Source organism: Camelus bactrianus, chromosome 34, assembly GCF_048773025.1.
Source record: "Camelus bactrianus isolate YW-2024 breed Bactrian camel chromosome 34, ASM4877302v1, whole genome shotgun sequence".
NCBI lineage: Eukaryota > Metazoa > Chordata > Mammalia > Artiodactyla > Camelidae > Camelus > Camelus bactrianus.
Window position 1 is genome coordinate 17,624,558 of NC_133572.1, and position 23,496 is coordinate 17,648,053.

Sequence of the window (23,496 nt, forward strand, 5' to 3'; positions counted from 1 at the left end):
AGGAAAAAAGAGCAAGGAGAAATCTACTTGGTGGAGCCTGACAGTTTATTTCAGGGCACGTTAGGAATCTGATGCATCTTTTCAACTTAGATAATTTCCTGCCCACTGTGTTTACTAAATTAACTCAAGTAAATGCTTACTAATTGTCAGAGATAGTAGTGTCTTGGAGCTAGTGTAGCTTGGAAGGGATGGCAGCTGGACCTGCAAAGGGAGCAGGAAGACCAGCAGCCAGACTGAGAAAACCGCCGAAGGGCTGGACCTGGCGTTGGGCTCCTCCTATCTTGCCATGGAGCCCAGCTGGCAGGGTTTTTTTTTTTTTTCCCCTAATATTCCTGCTACCAGCTTCTCTCCACTTCAGTCCCATTCCCACCCTGCTCTTAATGTGGGTTGGAATGTGGGTTGGGTCATCATGGATTGCTTCAAAAACTCCATTCTCCCCATAAGAAACAGTTCAAAACTCCGTGCTGACCTGGCTCCATCCCTGCCGCTCAGACTTGTGTGTCTTACCGTTGCTCTGAAATCCACCATGAGCCTGAGCTGACCTGGATTCTTCACTGTATCCCAAACGTGCCTTTTAGGGCTCCTGGCTGTTGGATCGGCTGTCCCCTCTGCCAGCGTCGTCTGCTGCTTCTCCCACCTCTTCCTCTCAGCTTGAGCTCAAATGACAGCCTCTGTGCTCTGTCTGGCAAGATGCCCATCTCCCCCCAAGTACGAACTCCGAAAAAGAAGGGTCTGTCATACCCATCTTTTTTTCTTAATTGAAGTATCATTGGTTTACAATATTGTGTTAGTTTCTGGTGCACAGCGATTCAGTTGTGCATGAATGTATTCTCTTCCTTTATAGGTTATTGTAAGATACTGAATGTAGTTCTCTGTGCTATACAATAGGACCTTGTTTATCTATTTTATACATAGTATATATCTGTTAATTTCAAATCCCTTAATTGTCCCTTTTCCTCCCTTTCCCCCTTGGTAACCGTAAGTTTATTTTCTGTGTCTGTGAGTCTGTTTCTGTTTTACAAATCAGTTTCTTTGTGGCACTTTTTTAGCTGCCACATATAAGTGATATCATGTAGCATTTGTCTTTCTCTGACTTCCTTCACTTAGTATGATCATCTCTAGGGCCATCCAATCATATGTATCTTTGTACACAGCTTCTAGCATGTTAATGTTCAGTCAATGTATTTGAAAGAGTGAATGAATCTAAACATTATCCAGAGGAAAAATGAAGGCTTAAACAAAATCCTTTTAAATGAAAAAAGAGAAGCTAGAATATCGGTTTCTACTCAGGTAAGTAGAGAGCTGTGGCTGTCCTCCTGTTAACTAGCTTTGTCTGTTGTTCAAAGCTGAGCTTTTCTGCTCCGGAAACACCTACCCTGGGCCACACTCTCTGGCCCCCAATATAAACATCCAGGGACTGGGCTTAATTAAAGTAGAAGCCAGTTAAATTTTATATGAGAGGAAATGACATTCTGTTTCAGATGTTATCTGTTTCAATTATTTCCTGCAGATTAACCATTCATTTTGCCAAATATTTATCGTGAGGCTACTATGTACAAGTAACTGGGACAGGGCTTTGGAGTGTGAAGAGATAAGCAGAACACATGGGCTTTTGTCTAGTGGGAGAGGAAGACATGGGAGCACATTTCTGTAAAACAAGATGAAATGTACACTTACTCCAGGTAGTGCTATGGTCATGTCAATGAGGGAGAGATTATTTGCAGCCTGCTCAGTTCCATAGGAGAGCTTGGATTTAACCTGAGCTTTGAAGGGTGCATCTGGGAGTAGGTAGGTATCAGGGCGGACTGAAGGATAGGCTTGGTTAGGGCAGCTCCAAAGAGCAGGAATGGTATGAGCAAAGGCACTGAGGCAGGAAAGGTCAGGGAGCAGCATCACGGACAAGTGCTGCAAGGAGCTTGGGGGAGAAGGTGGAGCATCGTCAAATAAGAATTGGGAAGTACATCATGGTCTGATAGAAATTTTTTTTTAATTGAATGAAGTACACAGTCAATTACAATGTGTCAGTCTCTGGTGTATAGCACAATGTCCCAGTCATTTAATAGCAGTTCGCTTGGACTTACTTCTGTGGTCATGAGGAGCCAGGCAGCTTTGTAAAACAAAAGAAGTATAGGACAGTCAGAGCAGCAGCTAGAATTTGCAAGCATTTGCTACGTGTCGGGCACTTCTGCTAAATCCTAACCACGACACTTTGAGGTTAGTACTATTGGTATCCCATTTTAGAGATAAAATGGAGAGGCCAGAGAGCTTAAGTAACTTCCCCAGGATCCACTGCAAATAAGGGGTGGACCTGGGGTTTGAAGCCAGGAAGTTTTATTTAAACTTGTGTTTTGAACCTGGGATTGAAGAGTAGGCTTCAGGGAGTCTCTGAACTTTTTGCATTGTTTGCAAAGTGTTTAGTCTGTATGAATGTGTGCATTTGTTTAAGAGAAAATCTGTAGCTTTAATCATATAAAAGGTACACCTCATAAAAGGTTAACGAAGACTCCAGTAGTTCTCTCTTTTGCTCTCAAAAGTCCCTTCGTGTGCTCAGTGCATCATCTGGAGACTTTGTCCTGATGCTGCTTCCTGGGTTGGGAGAAGCAGAACGATTCAGCATCACGCGAAATAAGAGGAAACATCAAACTAGCTTGTAGGAATTGTTAGTATTATGCGTGGCAAGCTGCTGTTGATTTGTGAGAAACAGAAAATGCCCAGGAAGTTCTTTTGAAAGTCAACGTGAGCTATCCAGGCCTTGAAACTTGTGGTCAGATGAGGACAGAGAGCCTGGCTCTCCACTGGGCAAAAATTATTCTTGCAAATAAATAAATTCCTGAAATTTGAAATGTTTTTGAAAAGTGTTGAGATGCTCATCATCTTTCAGCTGGACCAGTGTTTCTTTATACGGTTAGAGGGACTTATGGGGGAGGGTATTTATTACTCCGTGAGACTGGAAAGTCCTTGCAGGCAGTGGTGAATCCAAAGACAGGTCCCAGGACGATTGAATCCACAGTAAAGAATCTCCTAGTTTATATCACTTGAGAATCAGATTCATACCTAAGATTTGTGTAGAGTAAACATTTTAATGCTTTAAATATGTATGTCTTTAAGATTTACTATCACACAGGTATAGCAAATCTAATACTTTATTTAAAACCAGATCTGGATTCCCTGTTTACTGGAATTTTTCTTAACATTTTCCCCATCTTTGTTGTCTCATTTTCTTTCTGTATCTATCTTATATTTCTATTTTCCTGGACTGTTTGAAAGTATTTAATATATAGCCCCCATCCAGATTTCTCCAACTGTTAAAAAAAAAAAATAATCTTTTATCGTAGTTTTGTAGATTTAAAGGATTCAGTCAAGGATAATAAATAGCGCTTGGTTGTCACATCTCTTTAGTTTCTTTTTTAATTTCAATTTACTCTTTTTAATTGAAGTATAGTCGGTCTGGTGTACAACATGTTTCAGTCATACATATACATGCATATATTGATTTTCATATTCTTTTTCATTATAGGTTACTACAAGATATTGAATATAGTTCCCTGTGATATACAGAAGAAATTTGGTTTTTTTAATCTATTTTGTATATAATAGTTAATATTTGCAAATCTCGAACTCCCAATTTATCCCTTCATACCCCTTTTCCCCCTGGTAAACATAGGTTTGTTTACTTTGATTTAGTCTCTTTTTTGAACTATCTTGTTTCCCTGCCCTTTTTTTTTTTTTTGTATTTTGTATTTCATGACATTAACATGTTTGAAAAGTTAAGACAGTTGTCTAGAAGTGAATTTTTCAATATGGGTTCATCCAACTGTTGATTTCCTAGTGATTAGTTTCAGATTAAATGCTGCTAGCAAGAATTCACTGCTTCTCTTCAGAAGGTCCAGGGTGGCGTTCAGGCTAAATTTAATCACCTGATTAAGTTGGTGTTCACTGGACCTCTCCCTTGTGAGGATACCATTCCTTAATAACTAATAAGTAATCCGTGGAATAATTCTTGGGGACCGTGTGCATCCCTTGTTCCCACCTAATGGTTTTAGCTTTCACCTTTGATCCTTATGTGAATCAGTTATTACACTGGTGGTTGCAGGACAGTACTAGCTGAATTTTTGAAGTCACTTTCCTGGAGAAAAATTTTCCTTTTCATCCTCATCCCTGGGGAAAATCTAGGCCCCAAAGACAGGTGACAGAAGAGTTGATGAAAGAGAAACTCGTAAACAAACATCCAAACATATATTAACATTTAAAGATGTCTGAAGTGTTTCCTTTCTTGAGTGCGGGAAAGTTCTAGGAGAAAGAGAGAAGTCGGGGAAATCTTTTAGCTTCGGGTGTTTGTTCTTAAAATAATAAATCTATTGGTACAGATGAGGAAAAACAAAAGTAAATGGCCATTCTGATTTCCTTCTAGACTGGGAGGATTCAATAATAAGGAGATGAAGTTTCATTCGACAGCCACAGTCTGAAAAGATATTTGACATTTGCCCCACCCCCACCCCCGTTTGAAAATCCTCAGTAGTTCTTTATAAAGCATGTTAGATTAAAATCAAATGGGCATCAAAACCATGAAATTCCTAGGAAAAGTGGGATAGTAAACAGAAGATGTTGAGAAGGGGGATTTCTTGATCTAAGCTTATAATTCTTCGGGGGATTTATCTTAAGGCTTTTATACCTACCCCAACTCATGCCTGGCTCACACAGGGACTCTGTGTTATCTGATGGGGATCTTATTTCACTTCTGAAAGCAGAGTGTTGTTCTCTTTGTTGGGGTAGTGAGGGGGTGGGTGGCAGGAAGACTGAGCTGAGCCATGCAATATAAAACCCCCATCCCTCCTGAGATAAGGGAGTACCCTGCAGGCAACATCAGCTCTCCCACTTGCGGTTCTTAATGAAAAGACTTGTTTTTGAAGCACAAATGTGTTCTTAAGTATCGGAGTACTTATCAGGTACTCTTTGTGAATGCATTTATAATTTGCTTTATGTTTCTTTTCATTGTTTTGTAAGAGAATTTTGGATGCTATTTTTGTGACCAGGTAGACCTGGACCCGTGCATCCTTTCCTGCCATGAATTTTCACATTATGTTCTTCAAGTCTGGAAACATAATTTGCCCCTGTTTTGCTGGTATGGGATGATCACACACGTTTTTCTCTCACTGGGATCTTGCAGAGTAAGAAACTGACGAGGCATGGGGCAGTCTATGAAATGTACATTAGCTTCTCCCAACCCTGTGTTTGGAGACAGCTCAATACTCCTTACCTTTGTTGATAATGTCTCACGCTACATGCTGGCCTACACTATGGTGTTGTTATAGATTCCAGAATATAAATCTGTAAGGCAAAACCTCACTAATTCAAGCACCTGACCCTTAAGGGATTCAAGGTTGAGCAGTTGACTTAAAGGAATGATTTTCGTTTTGAGTCTCGAAGCAGTGGATGCCCAAACTTATTGGTTAATTAGATTAGCATGTGCCCTGCAAGTGCAATCAGCAAAGCCAGTGCCTCTCCATGGGCACTTCCAGTTTGCTCTCAGTCCTTCGGACATGGAGTGGCTTCCTCCAGCCCCAGCCTTGCGTATATGATGCAGCAGAGAACCTCGTCCTAGCTTGGCGTGTAGTTAAGAGCTTCATAGCATATTTTACACTCTAATAAATGAGGAGGTACTGAAATATTTCCTACTTTTAAACACTTTGACTTACTTTCTAAGATGTAGCGTAACAACTCTAAAGAATATTTAGAATTCCAAATCTTTACAAAGAATATTTATTATAAAGGCTTGTAAAGTGCATTGCTTGAATTGTAGAGGTGGATTCCTACTTGTCAAACAGGTTTATACAACACTGAAAAATAAACGCAGGTATGTCAGAAATCTTCCTAATGAACAGGGCTTCTTATTCAGTGTGGGCAATCTCAAAGTAGTTCGTTTTGGGTGAGTTCGTAGAGGTTGACTTAATCACTAGAGGAAGAATTGAACTAAGACTGGTTACAAGTGCCGTGACAGCAGGAGATGTCATCTCTTAGGCGCACCATAATGTCTAGTCTAAAGCAATAGTAAGGTTCCCTCTATACTTATTGAACTAAAATTTCAAACCGTTTGCTAAGTTCCTCTGGTCTTGGGTTTCTCAGTCTGTAGGTCGGCACCTCGCTTGACCTTTTGCAGCTTGCCGTTTTCTCTTCTTCCTGTCTCCTCCCACCCCCTCCTCTTCTGCTCTTAGTCCTGCTGGCCAGGAACTTTTGACATAAGAGTAGCAACTCTAAGCTGGTGTATTTCATTTCTTAAAAAATTACATAGGAATAAAGTCAAAGATACAGGATATATTCAAATCATTTAAAAAATTATATAGAGACAGAGAGCCCACTCTGTACCAGATAGTGTATTAGGGTCTTGGAGTGAAAAGGAACTAAGACCTTATTCTTGCCCTCAATGGGTTAAAATTATCATATAAGGAGAGCTGAAAAGTGCAAGTCATGGTGTGAGGGTGGCTGGGTGGAGGCTGAGGGATAGCTTAAGTGAAGTTGCAACTTCACCTGGAAGGATCAGTGTTGGCCTCATTGTAACCCTAGGATGAGTTCCCCAGGCTGTGGGGGACTTGAGAAGGCACTGTGGAGAATTCTCTAGGGAATGGAGAAAGTAATTCCTAAGTTGGTGTGTTGGCTCCTCTCAGAAGCAAGACTGTTCTTTTGGGGAATTTGATGAGTACAGATTCAGAGAAGACCTGGAGAAGGAAAGGGCAAGGCATCGTGCATGCCAGGAGATGTGGTGGATCTGCGCTGGGTTGGGAAGGAGGTGCAAAGGTTGCATCTGGAAGGCAGTGAGTGAAAGTCGTGGAATAGGTAGAGTAATGGGACCAAAGTCTCGGTGAAGTCAAAGAGCTCCTGAAGGTGGAGGAAGGCGTTGGAGTGAGCTAGTCAAATGGGAAGAAGTTCTCAGAGAGGTGGATAAAGTGAGGAGTCTGGCTGTGCAAAGACGCGGGGTGTGGCCATAAGCATAAGAAGGTCCCAGTCTTTGATTTCTCCCTTCCCGTTGTACTGTCTTTCCTCAGGCAGTATCATCCTCGGTGTCTCTCACGTATAACCAGCCAAGACTGCACACTTGAACCCCACACCAATTTATCCAGCAGCTTAAACTAACCACATGTGTAACTCAAGCAACCTCATATGTGAAATCTTTTAAAATCAGCCTCCCCATGTTGAATTGATTATCCTTTACTCCTCACTATGTACAGTGTACAAACTATTACCGCCCCTGGAACCCTTTATAGTCCTATGTTTACCTGGCATTCTGTCTTAAATAGTAAGCCACCTGAGTGCAAAGATTGAGTTTGTTTTTGGGTTTTTTTTCTGTAAGCTCAGAAATTAGCTTTGTATTCCTATGTGCTAAATATTTGTGGAAGGAAGGAAAATAGAGAGAGGGGGGAAGAGATAAAGGAATTAAAATTGAGGAAAGGCAAGAATTTGAGACTAAAGAATCATGTAAACTCTGAAGGTCATGTAGGAGGGTAGCCAAAGCTGAAGAAAGAGGGCTCTTGGGTAAACCTGGCGGTGCATGAGGAGGAGGGTGGTCGTACTGGGGAGGTGGGTTGATAACAATAAGAGGGAAAGGTCAAGGTGAGAAGGGTGAGCACAGCCTTCCTCACAGAAGTTGACATTTATAGGAAAGGTTAGTGACAATTGCCAGGTAATTTCAGAAGGCGCAGTGGGGAATGGGTGGGAAAGGACTTGACTGAGTCAAGATCTGCTGAAACCCATAACTTTCTGTGAGTACTGTTTCTGTGTGGGAAATATTTCCATGAGAATTGACTCTTAAACTCTCATTCATGGATGTTTCTTGGATCACGGCTCCTGGGGAATATCCTCAGGAGAATGAACAAGAGGAACTACAACAATAATAATGTTTATCAGGTGCTTGTGTTGTTCATCACTCCTCACAACAACTTGATGAGGTATGCGTTATTATCTTCCCCATTGCAGGAGTCAGGGAAGTTAGGCTTAGAGACGCTAAGTAGCGTTCGCAGTCCTCGCATTCGTCCTAAGTGGGGGCTGCTTGTTCTAGCCAAGGCAAGGCATGCTAGAACCAGCCAGGTCTTAAAGGAACATCCGATCCTGCCTCCTGAACTCCTGAACTCAGCTTCCCGAGGGACTCAGCACCCTCTGCTGCTTGCTCGAGCCCTGCTAGTTCACCTTCAACCCAAACCATGCTGCCGTGTTGGGAATTTGATGGGCTGTCCTGCTGCCTTCTGAAAATGGGGATTTGGGTTAATGATAACATAGGTTAAAATATATAAAATGAAATAGGGTGAAATACAGTCAGAATTGGGGAGAAGAGAGAAAAAGAATGCCTTCTGGTTAGGAAGGGAAGAATCCTGGAAGTTCCCAGAGAAATGTATTTCCATCTTCTAGACAACATATATACTTTCAGCCCGAGTCAGGATGATGAGTTGGGAGAGGAAGACATGGAAAACAAGAATCTGTGTTTTGTTTATTGGGGGTAAAAAATAGCTCACGGGAACTGGAGAATAGGGGCCGTCAAAAAGTTTAAAAGTCTGGCGATACAGGGTGTCCTAATTTGAGGGGTTCTTGAGGTTGGATTCTCTTGCTTCTGTGAGAGAATCTTGCCTTTTGTGGCAGCTGACGGGAGCTCTCCGTGGCCTTCTTGGGGTGCCCTCTCCTCAAACGTGAGGAGAGGACTTGCTGCCTTAGCCAGCGGAAGATCCACCCCAAGTGCAGACAGGAGAGGGCTCGTGTGCAGGAGGCAGTGTCCTCCTCCTCTGGTGGACCTGCTGAGACTGGGACTGGGGAGGACGTCCCTGCAGTTCTGGTCCTCTGGCTGCCGGTTGCCTGGCTTATTATCTGCCAAGAAAATGAATGTTAGATATGTGGAACCTGACAACAGTGGCGTCAGTATTTATCCATTCATGGAACTCAAATCCTTTAACCAAAAATAACCCAACTGTATATACAGAGTCTCAATACTCACTAATGCTGAAACACACGCAGAGTGTATTTTGGTCATAATTGTTGGCCTTTCTTTACTTTCCTGCACTCTTCTCTCCTTAGAGCTCCTTGGCATTGTGCCTTCAACTCCACCCTGACCCTTCCCTTGCCGCCAGCCCTTCTCCCACTCCCAGCCACGTCAGACACCCAGGGGGCCCAGCCCTGCTTCATGGCAGGGAGTGATGCTCCGTGTGTTCCCGCCTGGCCCCGCCACCAGGCCTGGCCCCTGCTTGCCAGCGAGGTGTCTCTGTGCTCACCTCAGCATCTCTGTGCTCACCTCAGCAAGCTCATGTCTCCAAGGCCTTGGAGGAGTCTGTGGAAACTGGATGACATCTTCCTTCTCTGCTGGGTTGAACGTGGCCAAGTCTTGACAAGTGTCATCTTCTCGATGACTGACCTGAGCCATACCTGGAGGGGAGCTGCTGGGCAGCTGGGCCTCTTCCTCCCGCGCAGATTCAGGAAACAGAGAGTCATCATCTTCGTCCTCTTTCTGGTTCTCCAGAAATTCCTCGAGCTTTTGCACAAGACCATCCAGTTTGCTGCGGGTCAGTGGTGTCTTCTCTTTGGGACACTTGTCTGTCCACTGATTGTCTCCTCTTGGGTCCCAGTTAGCCGTCGAGTCTGAATTGTCAGAGGCCACGTCCACATCCCAGGCCAGGGTGATGCTTAGTTTGCAGAACTGCTCTGGGTCATCCTGTGTCTGGTCTCGCCTCCCCAGGAGTCTCCCTATGTTTTCAGTCCGCCATGTTCCTTGGAGAGGAGGGACAAAGTGACCTGAAGGGCCCTCAGGAGGTGTGTCTTCATTGGAGATGGTGTTTTCATAGGAGAAGGTGTCCTCACAGGGGAAATAGCCCACAGAGACACTCAGGCTTGATTCGGAGCTGCTGGAGAATGAGGGCACCATGGCATTCCAAGGCGCAAATTGCAGGTCTCCCTCATCCCAGGGATCTACAAAAGAAAGGAAAAATAGGTAGGATTGGGAAAAAGAAGAGATAATCTTGGTACTTGTGAATAGAACTGCCTCACTCTGATAGAAGTTCATCCTCTCTTTCAGTCTCCAAAGGACAGAAGAGGCAGCCCTCTCCATTTAAAAACCTGTTTCAACTTGACACAACATTGTTAAATGACTATAACTCAATTAAAAAAAAAGTAAAAAAAAACAAAACAAAACCCTGATTCTATTTATAACCCCCTCGACTAAGCATCTTCGCCAGATGCTTTGCATCACCTGTTACTACAATTGAAAGAACTTGTATTATAAAAGAAAAAATGATCACTGCATAACATTTGAAAAACATAAAAGTGTAAAAATGAAAATAAATATGCCTGTGATCCCACTGCCCAGAGATAACGATAACATCATGAAGACATTTTGGTGGATTTGCTTATAACCTTTTTTTCTTCATAAGTAATTATGTGTATACACATGTATTCATTCACACATATATGTAGATATGGAAGTCACACCAGTTAAAACTGAGATTATTATATTTTAGGGCACAATCTACAATAAACATATATATGGCCATTCTGCTAATGACCGTTAGGTGGTTATTGTTTTTAATAGATAAATCTGCAGTAAACCCCCTTGTTAATAGATCTTTGTGTCTCTCTTTATATTTCTATACGTGGGTTCAGTGGATCAAAGATCGCAAATGTATTAAAGGCTCCTAATAGTTGACACCAGATTGCTTCCCAGAAAGATTATAGCCGTTTAAATGCCCATCCTCCCATCCTCTGATAGCACTTTTTAGCGCAGGGTTTTCTATGATGCCCCGGGGAGTAGCTGGCGGGGAGGCTGAGGGTAAGAACATGCGCACGCACATGCTGTGGTCTGTGTAACGCTCTGCTCTGGTGGCTGCCCACGTGAAAGAGGTGTTGCCAACTCCTGAGCCATAAAAAAAAAATCCTTCAGATCCTGCGTCTCAGTGGCTAAATGTCCAACTGCCAGAAGTCTGTGTTCGGGGACCGTTGGTAACCACGGCAACACAAGGACCCTGGTTTCTGAGAGAAACAAGAGACAGAAAGCTTCGGGAGCCAGCCTCTTGCTCCCCAGCTGACCTGTGCTCATGCCATCCCAGCAGACGAGGGTCCCTCTCGAGGGCAGAAGGACATTCAGCGGGGCATTTGTTTCCCTCTTGTCGCGTGGGTGTCTAGGATGGTTCCTGGCTTGAGGGAATTTAGAGCCTGTTTGCTGAGACAGACCTTAGCAGCCTGTTACAGGACAGAATGGTAAGTGCGGCGACAGAACTTAAAAGCGACGTTGTGGGAGAACCGGAGGCACTGCGTGCAGCCAGGGCAGAGGTTGGGGAGGAGGGGGTGTCAAGAAAAGCCTCCCAGAGGAGACCACCTCTGATCTGAGGGTTTAAGGGGGTGAGGAAGTTAGTGAGGTGAAATGGGGGAAATTTTGAGGGAGGGGTCCTTCCAAGCAGAGGGGACACCCAAGCCAGGACCCCCAGGTGAGAAACAGCCAGGTGTGTGTGGAGATCAAGCATGAGGGATGCGGGGTCAGTGAGGTCATGGAAGAGCTCCCACCCCCATTAGGGAACTTGGATTGTTCCTGTAAGCCTGTACTTGGATCGTGGCTTCACGTATCAGACTCAAAGTGTATTGAAATACTTGACATGATTGAGACAAATGGGACAAAGCTTCCAGCGGACTTGGCAGCCTGAGTGCTGTGGGCTGGTGTTCATGAGGACGGAATCTGTAGGTCTGCACTGGGTGGAGGAATGAGTGGCAGGAGAGGAGGTGAGGATGGTGGTCATAGACTCTAGAAATGTCTGAATGAGCAAGTGCGAGGAGGAGACGGAGTCAAGGTCAGTTACTGCATCCCCCACCCCAAATAAAAAAGAGGTACATGGTCAGAGAATTTCAAAATCTAAAAGGTTGGCTTCTTTTGGAGAGAGGAAGGGTGGGATCTGTGGCATGGGCAGGGGGCTTGGTTGTAGTAAAAGGAGTGTATTATTTCCTGGTATTAGAAGGAAAAAAAGTAAAGATGGATGTGGATGGGTTTGGAGGAGTGCGTGGTTGAGGACCTGCATTTTCTTCTTTGAGTTTCCCAGTGAGGCTCCTGCTTCATTCCTGAGACTGTCCGCCTTGTCCGGCAGTTCTGTTCCCTGGAACTCTGTCTCTGGTCGTGTTTCCTTGTTCCCAGTGTTACCTCCCTTGACAGCCTCGTCTGTAACATGAGGCTCCTTGGTTTGTCTAGAATTGGAGCTTGGCTTTTCCTTGTCTTCTTCCTCTAGGCGTCCCTCCTGCTCACCAAGCCCTGCCACCTCCCAGGCCGCCCCTCCCCTCCCTTCCCATCGGCATCATGAAATTAGGTGGAGATTGGTCAGGTCTCTGTGGGTGCTTTGTAGGTGGAGGTAATAAATCTTTCATTGTCTGTTTCCAAATGTGCAGTTCTGAGGACAAATGTGAGTCGTTGCGTAGGATTGAAGGTTCTCGGTTGCATAGACTAAACAAAAAATAACCTTTTCTAAGAGCAAAATCATCTTGGCAAATGTAGTTACGGCAACCGCCAGCTGGTCTAACCTGCGGGCCAATGGGATACTGTTTCTTTGTCAGTTCAGTGATTCTCAGGAAGGGAGTAGGACTTTCGCTCAGAGTTTCCAAGGAATAGAGTGTATGTGTGCTTTGAAAAAGCATGGTCTTAAATTAACATTGCTTAGATTTCTTTCGGTCACTTTTTTAAATTTCAAGTTTTAAATAGCATTAGAAGAAATCATACGGTTTTTATATTTATCCAAAAAGAGGCATGAATTTAAACACACACACACACACGCACACGCACACACACGAAAAGGGAAAAAGCCAAGAAACACTGGTTGATTTAACCTCAACTCACTGAAATCTTAAAGATCTTTTTCAAATATTTTTTTGTCTTTATTTCCATTTAACAGGATTACATTTAAAGTTTGCTGTGACTCTCAGGCTTTTTGCTGTTGGACCGATTGAATTTTGAGGTTCTGTTAAGTAGGATTGTTTCAGATGAGTCTGTCGCAGGAGTTATGATGGCCACAGCACGATGGAAGAAGTCGGCAGAGCTGGAGCTGAGGAGAAACCATCTCCCAGCTGAGGCCACCTGGCAAGTGGCCACAGACTGCCCATAATTCCCCGGGGTGACTGGGGACCTAGATTAATCCAGGGGGTGCAAGTCAGGAGCAACATACTCCTTAGCATTTATTGAGCACTTACTGCATACCAGGTCCAGTTCTAAGCACTTTACGTGCATTTATTGTTTAACTTCACAGCAGCTCAATCAGTTAAGTGTCATAGTTCTGTTTTATAGATGGAGGAACCGGGGCATGAGCAGTTATGTAATTGTCCACATTCCCAAACGATGAACCCTAGAACCTGGATTGAAACGTGGGCAGTCTGACTCCAGAGCCCGTCCTTTCTCCCTCCTCGCGCTCCTGTCTCTCAGGGGGCTGACTGCGCACCTCCTCCCTGGAAGGTACCTGGGAGAGCTGACTCAGTCCAAAACCAAACCTGTGTTCTGGCTCCTTAAAAGGAACTCCTTTGAGTGGAACAGTGTGTCCTGAGAATGTGGTACATATGACTGGCCCCAAACAATGGTGTCCACATGTGGGGCAGGCTCAGATGGGTTTTAAAGTAAATACTCAGCTTCCTCTTGGGCACGATGAGATCTGGATCCCTCTGCTCTGGCTTCTCATAGAAACTCTGGGACTGCCTCCCAGGACACTGGGAGCCTGAAAGAGGACTCAAGAGTAGCTTTCTTTCCATGTAGCTGGGGTGAAGGTGAGGGAGAAGTTGTATGTTGTACCGTTACCCATGGAAGTGGAACACTTGGAACCCAACAGAAACATTTAAGTAGGAAAAAAAGATTTCTCAGCCTAAACTTCTAAAGTTTAGAGCAATCCTGGAGACGGAGCTTCAAACGGGATAAGCCTCAGAGAGAACTAGACATTTTATTTGTTTTTACCATATCACCATTTGCCTATATTCTCTCTCTCTCCCCCTCTTCTGAGTGTGCGTGTGTGTATACATACATATGTATACATATATATTTCATTTTTAAATTTTATTTCTTAAAAAAAATTTTTAGAGGAAGTACTGGGGATTGAACCCAGGACCTCATGCATACCAAGTGTACACTCTACCAGTTGAGCTATATCCTCCCCCAATAGAGATTTCATTTTAAATGTACAGCTCCGATAGTGAAACTCCCTGAAACTCACCTTCTCTCCTGCCCCAGAAAAAAGGGTAATCATTGTTAATTGTTTGATATATTTTACATAATTTGTTCAGATGTGTTTTTCTAAAGCGTCACTGAGGTAGCAGTGACACATGCCACCTTTAGGATGCTGTGCTGAGGAGTGTAGTCACTTCTAAGAGATAAGTTAGCTTTTACCTCTGACAGCAGGAAATTCAGGGTCCTCATTAACTTGTGTTAATTTCTTTGTCAGGCCCTTTGACTTGGTGGTGTCGCTTTCCTTGGATCATGGGTGTATTAGCTAAGTAGTACAGCTGGATCATCACTGCCTTTTCTCTTGAAGCAAAAATCACCTGTGATAAAGCCTCATGAGGGTTTGAAAACGATAGTATGTTGTGAATTTACAGTGTTTTAGGACTGAAGCCAGTAATAGTGGTAACTTTAAAAATTGGAGCACTTCCTAAAATCCATCTGATTTGATGGAATTTGGGACCTAAACATATAGTGTGGCAAGTTTCTAACTTAGAAATCGAGCTACTGTTACAGTTAATTTTGTGTGTTAACTTGACTAGGCTGCAGGCTACCCAGATACTTGGTTCAACATTATTCTGGGTGTGTCTGTGAGGTGCTTCTGGATGAGATTAACATTTGAATCAGTCGACTGAGGAAAGCAGACTACCCTCCCCAGTGTGGTTGGGCATCCTCCCATCCTCTGAAACCTGAGGAGAGTAAGGGAGAGTTTGCTCTCTGCCTGGATGTCTGCGCTGGGACGTTGGTTTTGTCCTGCCTTTGGACCCAGACTGGAACTTACACCATCAGCTCTTCTGGTTCTCAGGCCGTTGGACTTGGAGTTGGCATTGTCCCTCTAAGGAAAGTGTTTTTACTTCCTTTTAAAATTTCAAACATAGACCTGTTGGTAACTCTGATCATTAAAATGATGTGTGCATTTGATAAACATACTTGTATTTGTATGGTTATCTGAATGTGTCCCCTCACTGGACTGGAGCCTCCACGAGACAAGGCAGGTCCGTGTCATTGTAGTTAGCATCTGTGTCCGCCAGCAGGTCACCTGATCTGTGAACCGCTCGGGGATTCTGGTGGTCAGAGGGAACCATCCTTTTTCCAATGTGTCACTTACGTGGGAGCCACACTAGGGGCTTTTCCATTTCTAGCGCATTTTCCAGTTGGGGTGGAAATACTCAGAAGGGATCTTGCTGGGGCTGAGCATCGGTGACGTGAGCGTCATCCCATCTGGTTGTTCAGACGGCATAGATGCAAATTGTTTGAGGCCAACAGTCATTCTCCCTTTGTTACTATTCTAAGTTGGTTAGATGGTCCCCTTGGTGGAAGAAGTTTTCCACAAGACATTTTTAAGGGGAGGATGCGGAAGCTGTAGACTCCACAGGTACTTTTAGTTATCTCAGGGGAAATGAGACCACAGACCACCAAAGAGCCCAGTTAGCATTTTACCACCTTTTAACTACCTTTCCTTAAAGGACTAGCAATTAGATGCTCAAAATGCGAAGACCTTTGTTCACATTCTCTAGGGGACTGCAAAGGAAAGGGGTGGAGGTGGGAGCCAGGGGTGGACACCTAAGGAGATGTGCTGAAGGAGATGTGCTGATTATCCGGAAGGATCTCAGGAGTTCAGAGGCAGGTAGCCTGACGTGCGGCACCCCAGCTAACCCAGTGGGACAGAATGTGGATAGGAGGTGGCCACAGTGTTTTCCTTATATTCTGGAGAATCAGAAAGATGGTATATAGTTCCTGAAGAATGAATGAAGGGTGACTGGAATAGGAGCAGGATGTGTGAATACCCATTATAAATAATAATTAACCTCAATTTAATGAGAAGGGAATTGGAAGAAAAGCAGAATGGGAACAGGTGAGCCTGGGTTGGGGGCTGGGGCAGCATGTGGAATCCATCTCTTGGCCATTGTCATAAACCAGCACAGAGTTCCCACCAGTGGATCCTGCCTGTGGCCAAAGCCTCCTGTCCCTGTGCCCCCTCCCATCTTTAAATGATTTACCGATTCGGTGCCTTACGTTTCTATTTCCGTCCAACCTTTTCTTAGCACAGATAAAGCTTTTTCTCCACTTCCCTGAGGCTGAATAAAATTAAGCTACGGGAGGTTCCCCACCTCTGGCTCAGATCTCCAGCAGCATCTGTGAATGGCCGCTGTTGTGTGTCTGCACAATGGTCTCCATTCAGTTATGAACCACTTGTGCGTGTCTCCTTTTGGAAGACAGTTTACTACTCAGAATGCCTTTGTGGTGGCTTTGGAACTGGTTAATAAAAATGATACTGGCTGATGAAAATTACAGAAAGTGATCAGGCAAGGCTTTTTCATATCCTTTAAAGTTAAAAATATCTTTTTAAAAGAAACTATAGAAACAGTACAAGATGATTATGGAAAATTCGAAGATACAAGGCAAAAAGAGGATATATTTTTAAAAGCAAACCTTTAGGGATAGAAATCAGATCAGTGGTTGCCAGGAGCTGGGGGGAGGGACATGATGTCTGTTGTAAAGGGACCGGAGGGAGCTCTTTGAGGGGTGGAAATAATCTGTGTCAGCTCTGTCCAATAAAAAGATAATTTGAACCACAGATGCAAGCAAGTGCCTTTTAACTTTTAATTTCCCAATAGGTAAATAAAAAAAGGAAAAAGAAACAGGTAAAATTAATTATACTGTATTATATTAAACACAATGTGGAAAATGCTATAATTTCACCATATGTTAATAAGATCTTCTGCTTTTTTTTTTAAACCAAGTCTCTGGAGTCTGGTGTGTATTTAACACGTCGACGTGTCTGACTTTGGACCAGCCACCTTTCAAGGGCTCAGTATCCACGTGTGGCAGCTCTGTTGGGCAACACAGTTCAACACTGTTTTGCTGGTGTTTACACAACTATGTATGTTTATCAACAATCATTGAATCGTACACCTAAAAAGGATGGCTTTTACTTTATTTAAATTATACATTAATTAAAAAAAATTTTCCTGCTAGCCCAAGTGAGCCAGTATAGATTCCTTCCATGAGCACCTATTAAAATCATCCTCTTAAAATGAATCTCAGAAATGGAACCTGGCTATTTTTTAAAAAGTAAAACTTAAGAGCATACATTAGAACCATGCAAGGTTAGTAATTTTGACAAACTTCAGATATGTGTGTGTGTGTCTGTGTCTGTCTGTTTCTCCATTACTCGGCTCAGTTTCGAAAGGGCTGGTGAAAATTAGGATGGTGCAGTTTTTAAAGAAGGATTTCCATATGTTTGACAAAAAAAGATGAACACAGATTGTTTCGAGAAAGACTGAATGCTAATTCTAGGAAAGAGTTTGTCGTTTTCTCTTCTGTTTCGCAACTGTTTCTCTTGCAGTGGTATTAAAGACCACGTGGCTCTTCCTTCTGCTCCTGTTACATAATACACTTTGTAGGGAATCTTTGTTTTGACACTGTATCTGTCTGCAGGCATTTTGGGGGTGTGTAGTGGTGTACAAGGGTGAGGCTCATGCTCCTACTTGATTGGAGGAGGTCATAGGGTAGTTGGTTGTGGGGGACTAAGTTTAACTTTCATAACCAAAGCCAGGAAACATTTATGGCTGTGGAACTATGTGTCACTAGTTATAAATAATGTCCTTTGTCATTGGGCAGCTATTTTGGTATTTTCTTTTTACACCTAAAATTCCGTGTTTACATTCTGTTGAAGCTAATCTTCTAAGAGAAATAGACCAAAAGGATATCTTAAGATAAATAGTCTTAAAGTCCAGGTATCTGGACTGACAATAAAAAGGTAAAATTCATTAGGGCTGAAAAGTCAATCCATAAGTGTAGGCTGGGGAAGACACACCGATAAGAAATTATCCTGCAGTATTTGTAGAGGACAAACTATGATGTCATTGTTTTAAGACTGCAGAATACAGTTAACCAGTGGACCACAGGTTAGGAACAAGGCAAGCTCTACTCATTTTGTTCCACCTTAGTTCAGGGCTCAGTTCAGTGTTCTGTGCTCAAAAAGCAGTTCATCTAGGCCTGTGGTTAACAAGCCGAAGCTCGTCTACGGCAGGGGTGATCAGTTTCAATGCACAGTAAGAATGCAGGTCCCTGTCCACGGAATTTTCTAGTTTAGTAGACTAGAAATGGGGCCTAGAATCGGACCTCTCAACATGCACTTGCCCACAGACCTTGAGAAACACTAATCTCGAACAACCATTTAGACTTCTGTTAGGTTTTCTCTATTAGACACTGATGAATTCAAATAAAAGGGAGGCTCCCATTGGGAACGTGCCGACATAGCTTATACAGGCATCATTCCGAGTGGAGTGAAGTGAGAGCTCAGAGCAGAAGGGCGATGCCACCAACAGTTGACTCAAGGATGTGGTTAGGATTCACATTAGTGGAGACAAAGCTGGGTGCCCAGGCACTTGAAGGAGGGTCCCTTTTACATCCCAAAAGGGAGATGGCATTACCTGGGGAAGGAGCCTTACTTAGATGTTGACTGATTTTGAGGCACCAAGGAAATTTTAATAGGAAAAGAGAATTATGAAAATTGGGAAGCAAACCCGTGAAGGAAATCTGATTGATTCTTGTCAGTAGTTCTTGAACTTGAATGTGCACTAGAATCACCAGGAGGACTTGTGAAAGATTAGGTTGCCAAGGCCCACCCTCAGAGTTTCTGATTTCATGAGTCTGGGATAAGGCCTAATTATCATTTAAATTGCTAAGTTCTACCGTTGCTGCTTGATCTGGGGACCACTCCCTGAGACTCACTGCTCTTAATGAAATTGGTGTCTTGATTGATCAAAAATCCATGGATGAGGATCGGAACAAATTGTAGGGGCAAGATGGAGAAGGGGATGGCCATCAGGGTGTTACGTGACCTGGAATGCCTGCCATCGGGGCTGTCTGTTCCCCTCTTTTCTTAGATTTCTTTACTCTCAGAGTGACTGGTGAAACCAAAAGTCCCTTGGGGGTGGCGTCAGGAATGTAGTCATAGAGAATAACTTGAAAACTATAATCTTACATTCAGCATATGGCCAGAGTACTTCTAAAACTTGGATTAAAATTGTATTTCTCAGGTTTTATTTTAAAAACATGTAAGTATGGTATATCATATTTTAGGACCAGCATTTACCAGAAGGCATCTTCACCCACTACTTTATAGAAATCTCAACTCTAAAACTGAACTCATAACCTTAACCCCTCAAACTTGCCCCTCCTGCAGTGTTCTTTGTAAGTGGTAGGACACCTGCCCAGTTTTTTGTGTCGTAGGCTGAACATCGTTCCTTCTCTCTCTCACTTCCTGCCTGTATCTGATCATTCACAGAGTCGCATCGAGTACATCACTAGTATGTCCTGTCCACCTCACTGTCATCACTTTATCCATCCGCTAGTTCTCACCTGGACCTTCCCACATCTTCTCTGCCTCCCTCTGATTCATTATCTGCATAGGAGTCAGAGAGATTTTTTAGGAACACGAATCACGCCAGGTCACCCCCATGCTTAAGACCATTCAGTGCCATCCCTCAGTGTAGGGTAATCTTTAAAGTCTCAAAATGGCGCACATGGGCTCTACACGACAAGGCCCCGGCCAACATCTCCAGCCTCATTTTGAGATACTCCCGTTTTTATTCTTTAAACTCCAGTCCCACTGACTATGTTACTTCCTGAGCTAAACATGTTTAAAACCAGTGCTTTTCGCTGAGGTGATACTAGACCTATGTCCCAAGGGTATCCAGAGGAGAAGGTGAATTTGGCACTGGTCCTTAGAGAGCTTTTGTGCAACTAAGAAATGGTGACCCTCCAGGCAGATGCAGTGCCTGGGCTGGAACTGGCTGGGTTTCAGCCTTCACTCACCAGGACAGGACACAGCCTGTGCAGCCAGAATGGTGACCCTGGCTCCAGGACGTCATCTGGTTTACCTCCAAATTAAAAATAGCTCTGTCCTATTTGGAGGCAGAAAATTGGACAACTTCTGGAAAGGCCTGCTGGCCCTATGATTTAGTAATAATTGTAGGTATGAAAAGGCTTTTACCATGAAGCTGTAGGAAATTATTCTTTGCAAGACCAAGATAACATGTATATGTGTTTCCACGCCAGTGTGCTTACATCTGCACTGCTTACTTGGTGATAGACTTGTCTCATGGTTGAAGATCAGGAATGAGTTACAATCTAGGATGTCGCCGTTTCCTAGCATCCAAGTGTGGAACTGAGCACATAAAACCCCCAGACTACTGTGGTTTCCCTTCGTGGAGGAGGGCCTCTGACTCGCCCAAGAGGCATGACATTCTTTCACATGATATGTTTGCTCTTGTGAAAAATGACTGGAAGTATTCGAGACCTGGCAGCAGAAGAAATGGGAGGAGACCTAATTCTTGCTGGTCATGAGTCATCTTATTAAAAATTTAAATCGCACATTTTATTAAGCAGTTTCATTGTTGGTACCGAACGATTCATCAGCCCTAGATTGCTTTGATGTATGTGTGATATATCCACGTGTCCTCTGCCAGGATCCTAGCATGGATCTTCCCCAGAACAAACACTGAGTAAGTATTAATATGATAATTTTGCCCTTGATTTTTGGGGGCAGTTTTGTTTCTTGTTTTTAAACTCTGTGTTGAATATTCAGGGATTTTTTTGCGGTCATTTTTCAGATTGATGGAAGTGCCTAAGTCTTATTTGGGGAGGAGTCTTAAGAGAGAATGAAAAACAACCATACATACTCGATGCCTTTGTAATTTCAAACACGAATGGACACTCCCTGCAGGCCGTGGTCCGGTCACTCAGTAGGAACAGGATTTGCATCTGGGAGCAGACAGTTGCTCTGTAAGTGTTTGTTACGATATCGCAGGTGCTGAATATGCTGTATCTAACTGAATTAGTGTATCCTGTTCGTTCCTGGGTCATAAAGGCAAGTGTTGAATGTTGTCACTGGAGAGAGTGTCTCGTGGCTAGCACACTGTTGCCTTAGGAAACTCGTTCTTCTATGCAGAGCTGTAGCTGGGTTTTTCAGGCCAGCTCCACTTGAAACCCTGCCTCGTAGGATGCCCTGTGCCTATGTAATCATGGGACCTCTTACCCCCGGTGGCTGGGCGATCTGCTGCTGCCACAGCCCAGCTTCTCATGCCAGACCTCCCGCCTTGGGATGGTCTGCTAGGCTGCCATAACCAAGTACCAGACTGGGTGCCTTGAACAACAGAAGTGTAATATCCCAGTTCTGGGGGCTGGAGGTCCAAAGTCAAAATGCTGGCCGGCTTGGAGCCTTCTGAGGGCGGTGAGGGAGTCACCTGTTCCAGGCTTCTCTCCTTGGCCTGTAGATGACCATCTTCTCCTTGTGTTTTCACATCGTCTCCCATCTCTGCATCTCTCTCTGTCCAAATTTCCCCGTTTATGAGGATGCCAGTCATACTAGTATAGGGCCCCCCTGAATGACCCCGTTTTCACTTCAGTATCTCTGTCAAGACCCTCCCTCCAAACGAGGGGTCACATTCTGAGGCACTGGGGGTTAGGACTTCAACATGTGAATTTGTGAGGGAGACACAGTTCAACCCATCACACCACTTAGAGTTGAGCCTTGATACAAAGTAGGCTCAGAAATCTAGCTGTACTCATTTTGGAATCGTCTTTAGATCATTTACCAAAAGAAATATGTAAATTAGCTGAATTGTCACCCTTTTCGCTACCCATTCGGGCACCTTCGTGTCAGCAGTGTGACCTCTGCAGTTAACAGTGCTCTCTCTTCCGAGCACCTCATGAGTTATTAGGCCAAAAAGTGTCAGATAAGTGAAAACAAATATGAGAGTGACACCATTAGTAAGGGGGCTTCAGCTGCACCCTTCCCCCCCAAGCCCAGGACCTGTAAAATGTCTAACCCATTCCAAGTCCTGAGGATTTAAAACCCTGTAATGTGTTGATCTGTGGTGTGTTTTGACGTGACACTTGTTTTGGTTACATCGTTCACGCGTGTCCTTTATTTTCCACATGAGCCTTGCTTAGCTGAGTGGTTTTGACACTCACAGCTCTCCAGTGCTTCGGACTGACTGTTTATTCCAAGAGGTCCCAGCTGAACTTCCTGGCAGGTTGTTGTGATACCTTCCGAGACGTAGGTTCTTGAGCTGAAGGATGCCTTCGTTTCCCCTCTGGGCTTTTCCCAGCTTCTGGAAGGTGGAGGCATCTGCCAAGCCTCTTTCTCTGCAGACCCTTGGCTCCTGTCAACGCTTGTGTGCCCCTGTCTATGTTTTTAAACTTGCCCCGCCCCCTGTTTTCCCACCGTATCATGTGCTAGTGTGACTGGTATGCACCTTCTTAGGCTTCTGGGCGTTGAGACAAAACCCGTATTTCATGTCTTCCAGCCTAAGAGGCCAGGACAGGTGGCAGTTTTCTCCCCTTGCTACTAAACGAGTCAGGTTTGTCTGGTCTCTGGCATATTCTGTAACATCAGCAACCTGTTAGTAAAACCGTACATCCCTGAAGGAAGCAGCCTTGGGATGCTCAGAGACTGCATGACGTCCTCCTCACCCGTACGTCTGTGAGCCTGTAGCCGTGTGCACGGGGACCAAGGGCCAGGCTCCTTCCTGCCTCTGGTGAAAGGCCCTGGTAATCTTTACTATTAAGATGAAGTGGAATATTATAAAATTTCTACTAAATAAGGAATATATCTACTTCCCTGAGACAAAAATCTGCTCTCTGTTTCTTCATTATACAGCCAACTCTCCCTTCCTCCTTCCTGCCCTCCCCGCAGACTGAATACCCTCTAAACAAGGAGTTCTTTGCAGGTGAAGGTCCTTGGTTAGCTTGGGGGATCCCCCCACCCCATGCTCTGCTTTTGCTGAGTCTCTGGAAGAAAGGCACCTCTTGGGGAAGCCTCACGTGGAATCGGAACAGGCCTGCGGCCTACTCGACCTCTTGGTGTTTAAAAAAAAAAAAAGATTTAATGAATGAGACTCATTTTCTCTGTCACCCTCTGAAGGGATGGATTTCTTGGTTAAAACAAAGCAGTGGGCCACATTTTAAACAAAACTAATAAACAGTAAGGATATCAGCTGTCCTTTAAAGCACAGATTTCTACCCCAGAAGTTCTGTGTCTCTGGCTGGTTTCTTTTTATTGACTGTACCTGAGCAGAGGAAGGCCTGGGACCCTCTCCCTTCAGAGGCAGCCAGGTAGCTCGAGAGGCTCTCCTAGATCTGGATCGTTCCAGGGCCAAGGACCAAAAACCCCTCCTTAAGCTATGGTTCCTCCTCCTGATAGCCATGGCTGAGTTCCGACTGGAGGGGACCCCAGGGGACAACAGAAACTTTCAAGAAGCTCCAGAGAGGAGCCCACGTTTTCT

The 23,496-nt window shown here is 44.1% G+C and overlaps 2 protein-coding genes across 10 annotated transcripts in view; one reads left to right on the forward strand and one right to left on the reverse strand.

Moving 5' to 3' along the window:
• PPFIBP1 (PPFIA binding protein 1) overlaps positions 1–23,496 on the forward strand; it is a 153,590-nt gene that overhangs the window by 61,858 nt on the left and 68,236 nt on the right. The window contains exon 3 of one of the 9 annotated variants that reach the window (XM_074357516.1): positions 20,821–20,992. The exons of 7 other annotated variants lie outside the window; for them this stretch is intronic. In XM_074357516.1, coding sequence (XP_074213617.1) covers positions 20,917–20,992 — 76 coding nt within the window. In that variant the 5' untranslated portion in view covers positions 20,821–20,916. Of the gene's footprint in view, positions 1–11,204; positions 11,224–20,820; positions 20,993–23,496 lie in introns of those variants that run through there. One more of the 9 variants, XM_074357521.1, reaches the window with a different exon arrangement.
• C34H12orf71 (chromosome 34 C12orf71 homolog) lies at positions 8,425–11,062 on the reverse strand. Its single transcript, XM_010946596.2, has 3 exons — positions 10,816–11,062; positions 9,269–9,939; positions 8,425–8,847 (listed from the first exon to the last, which is right to left on the reverse strand). The coding sequence occupies exons 1-3, from the start codon at positions 11,060–11,062 to the stop codon at positions 8,533–8,535; spliced, it is 1,233 nt and encodes a 410-aa protein (XP_010944898.1). The 3' UTR covers positions 8,425–8,532.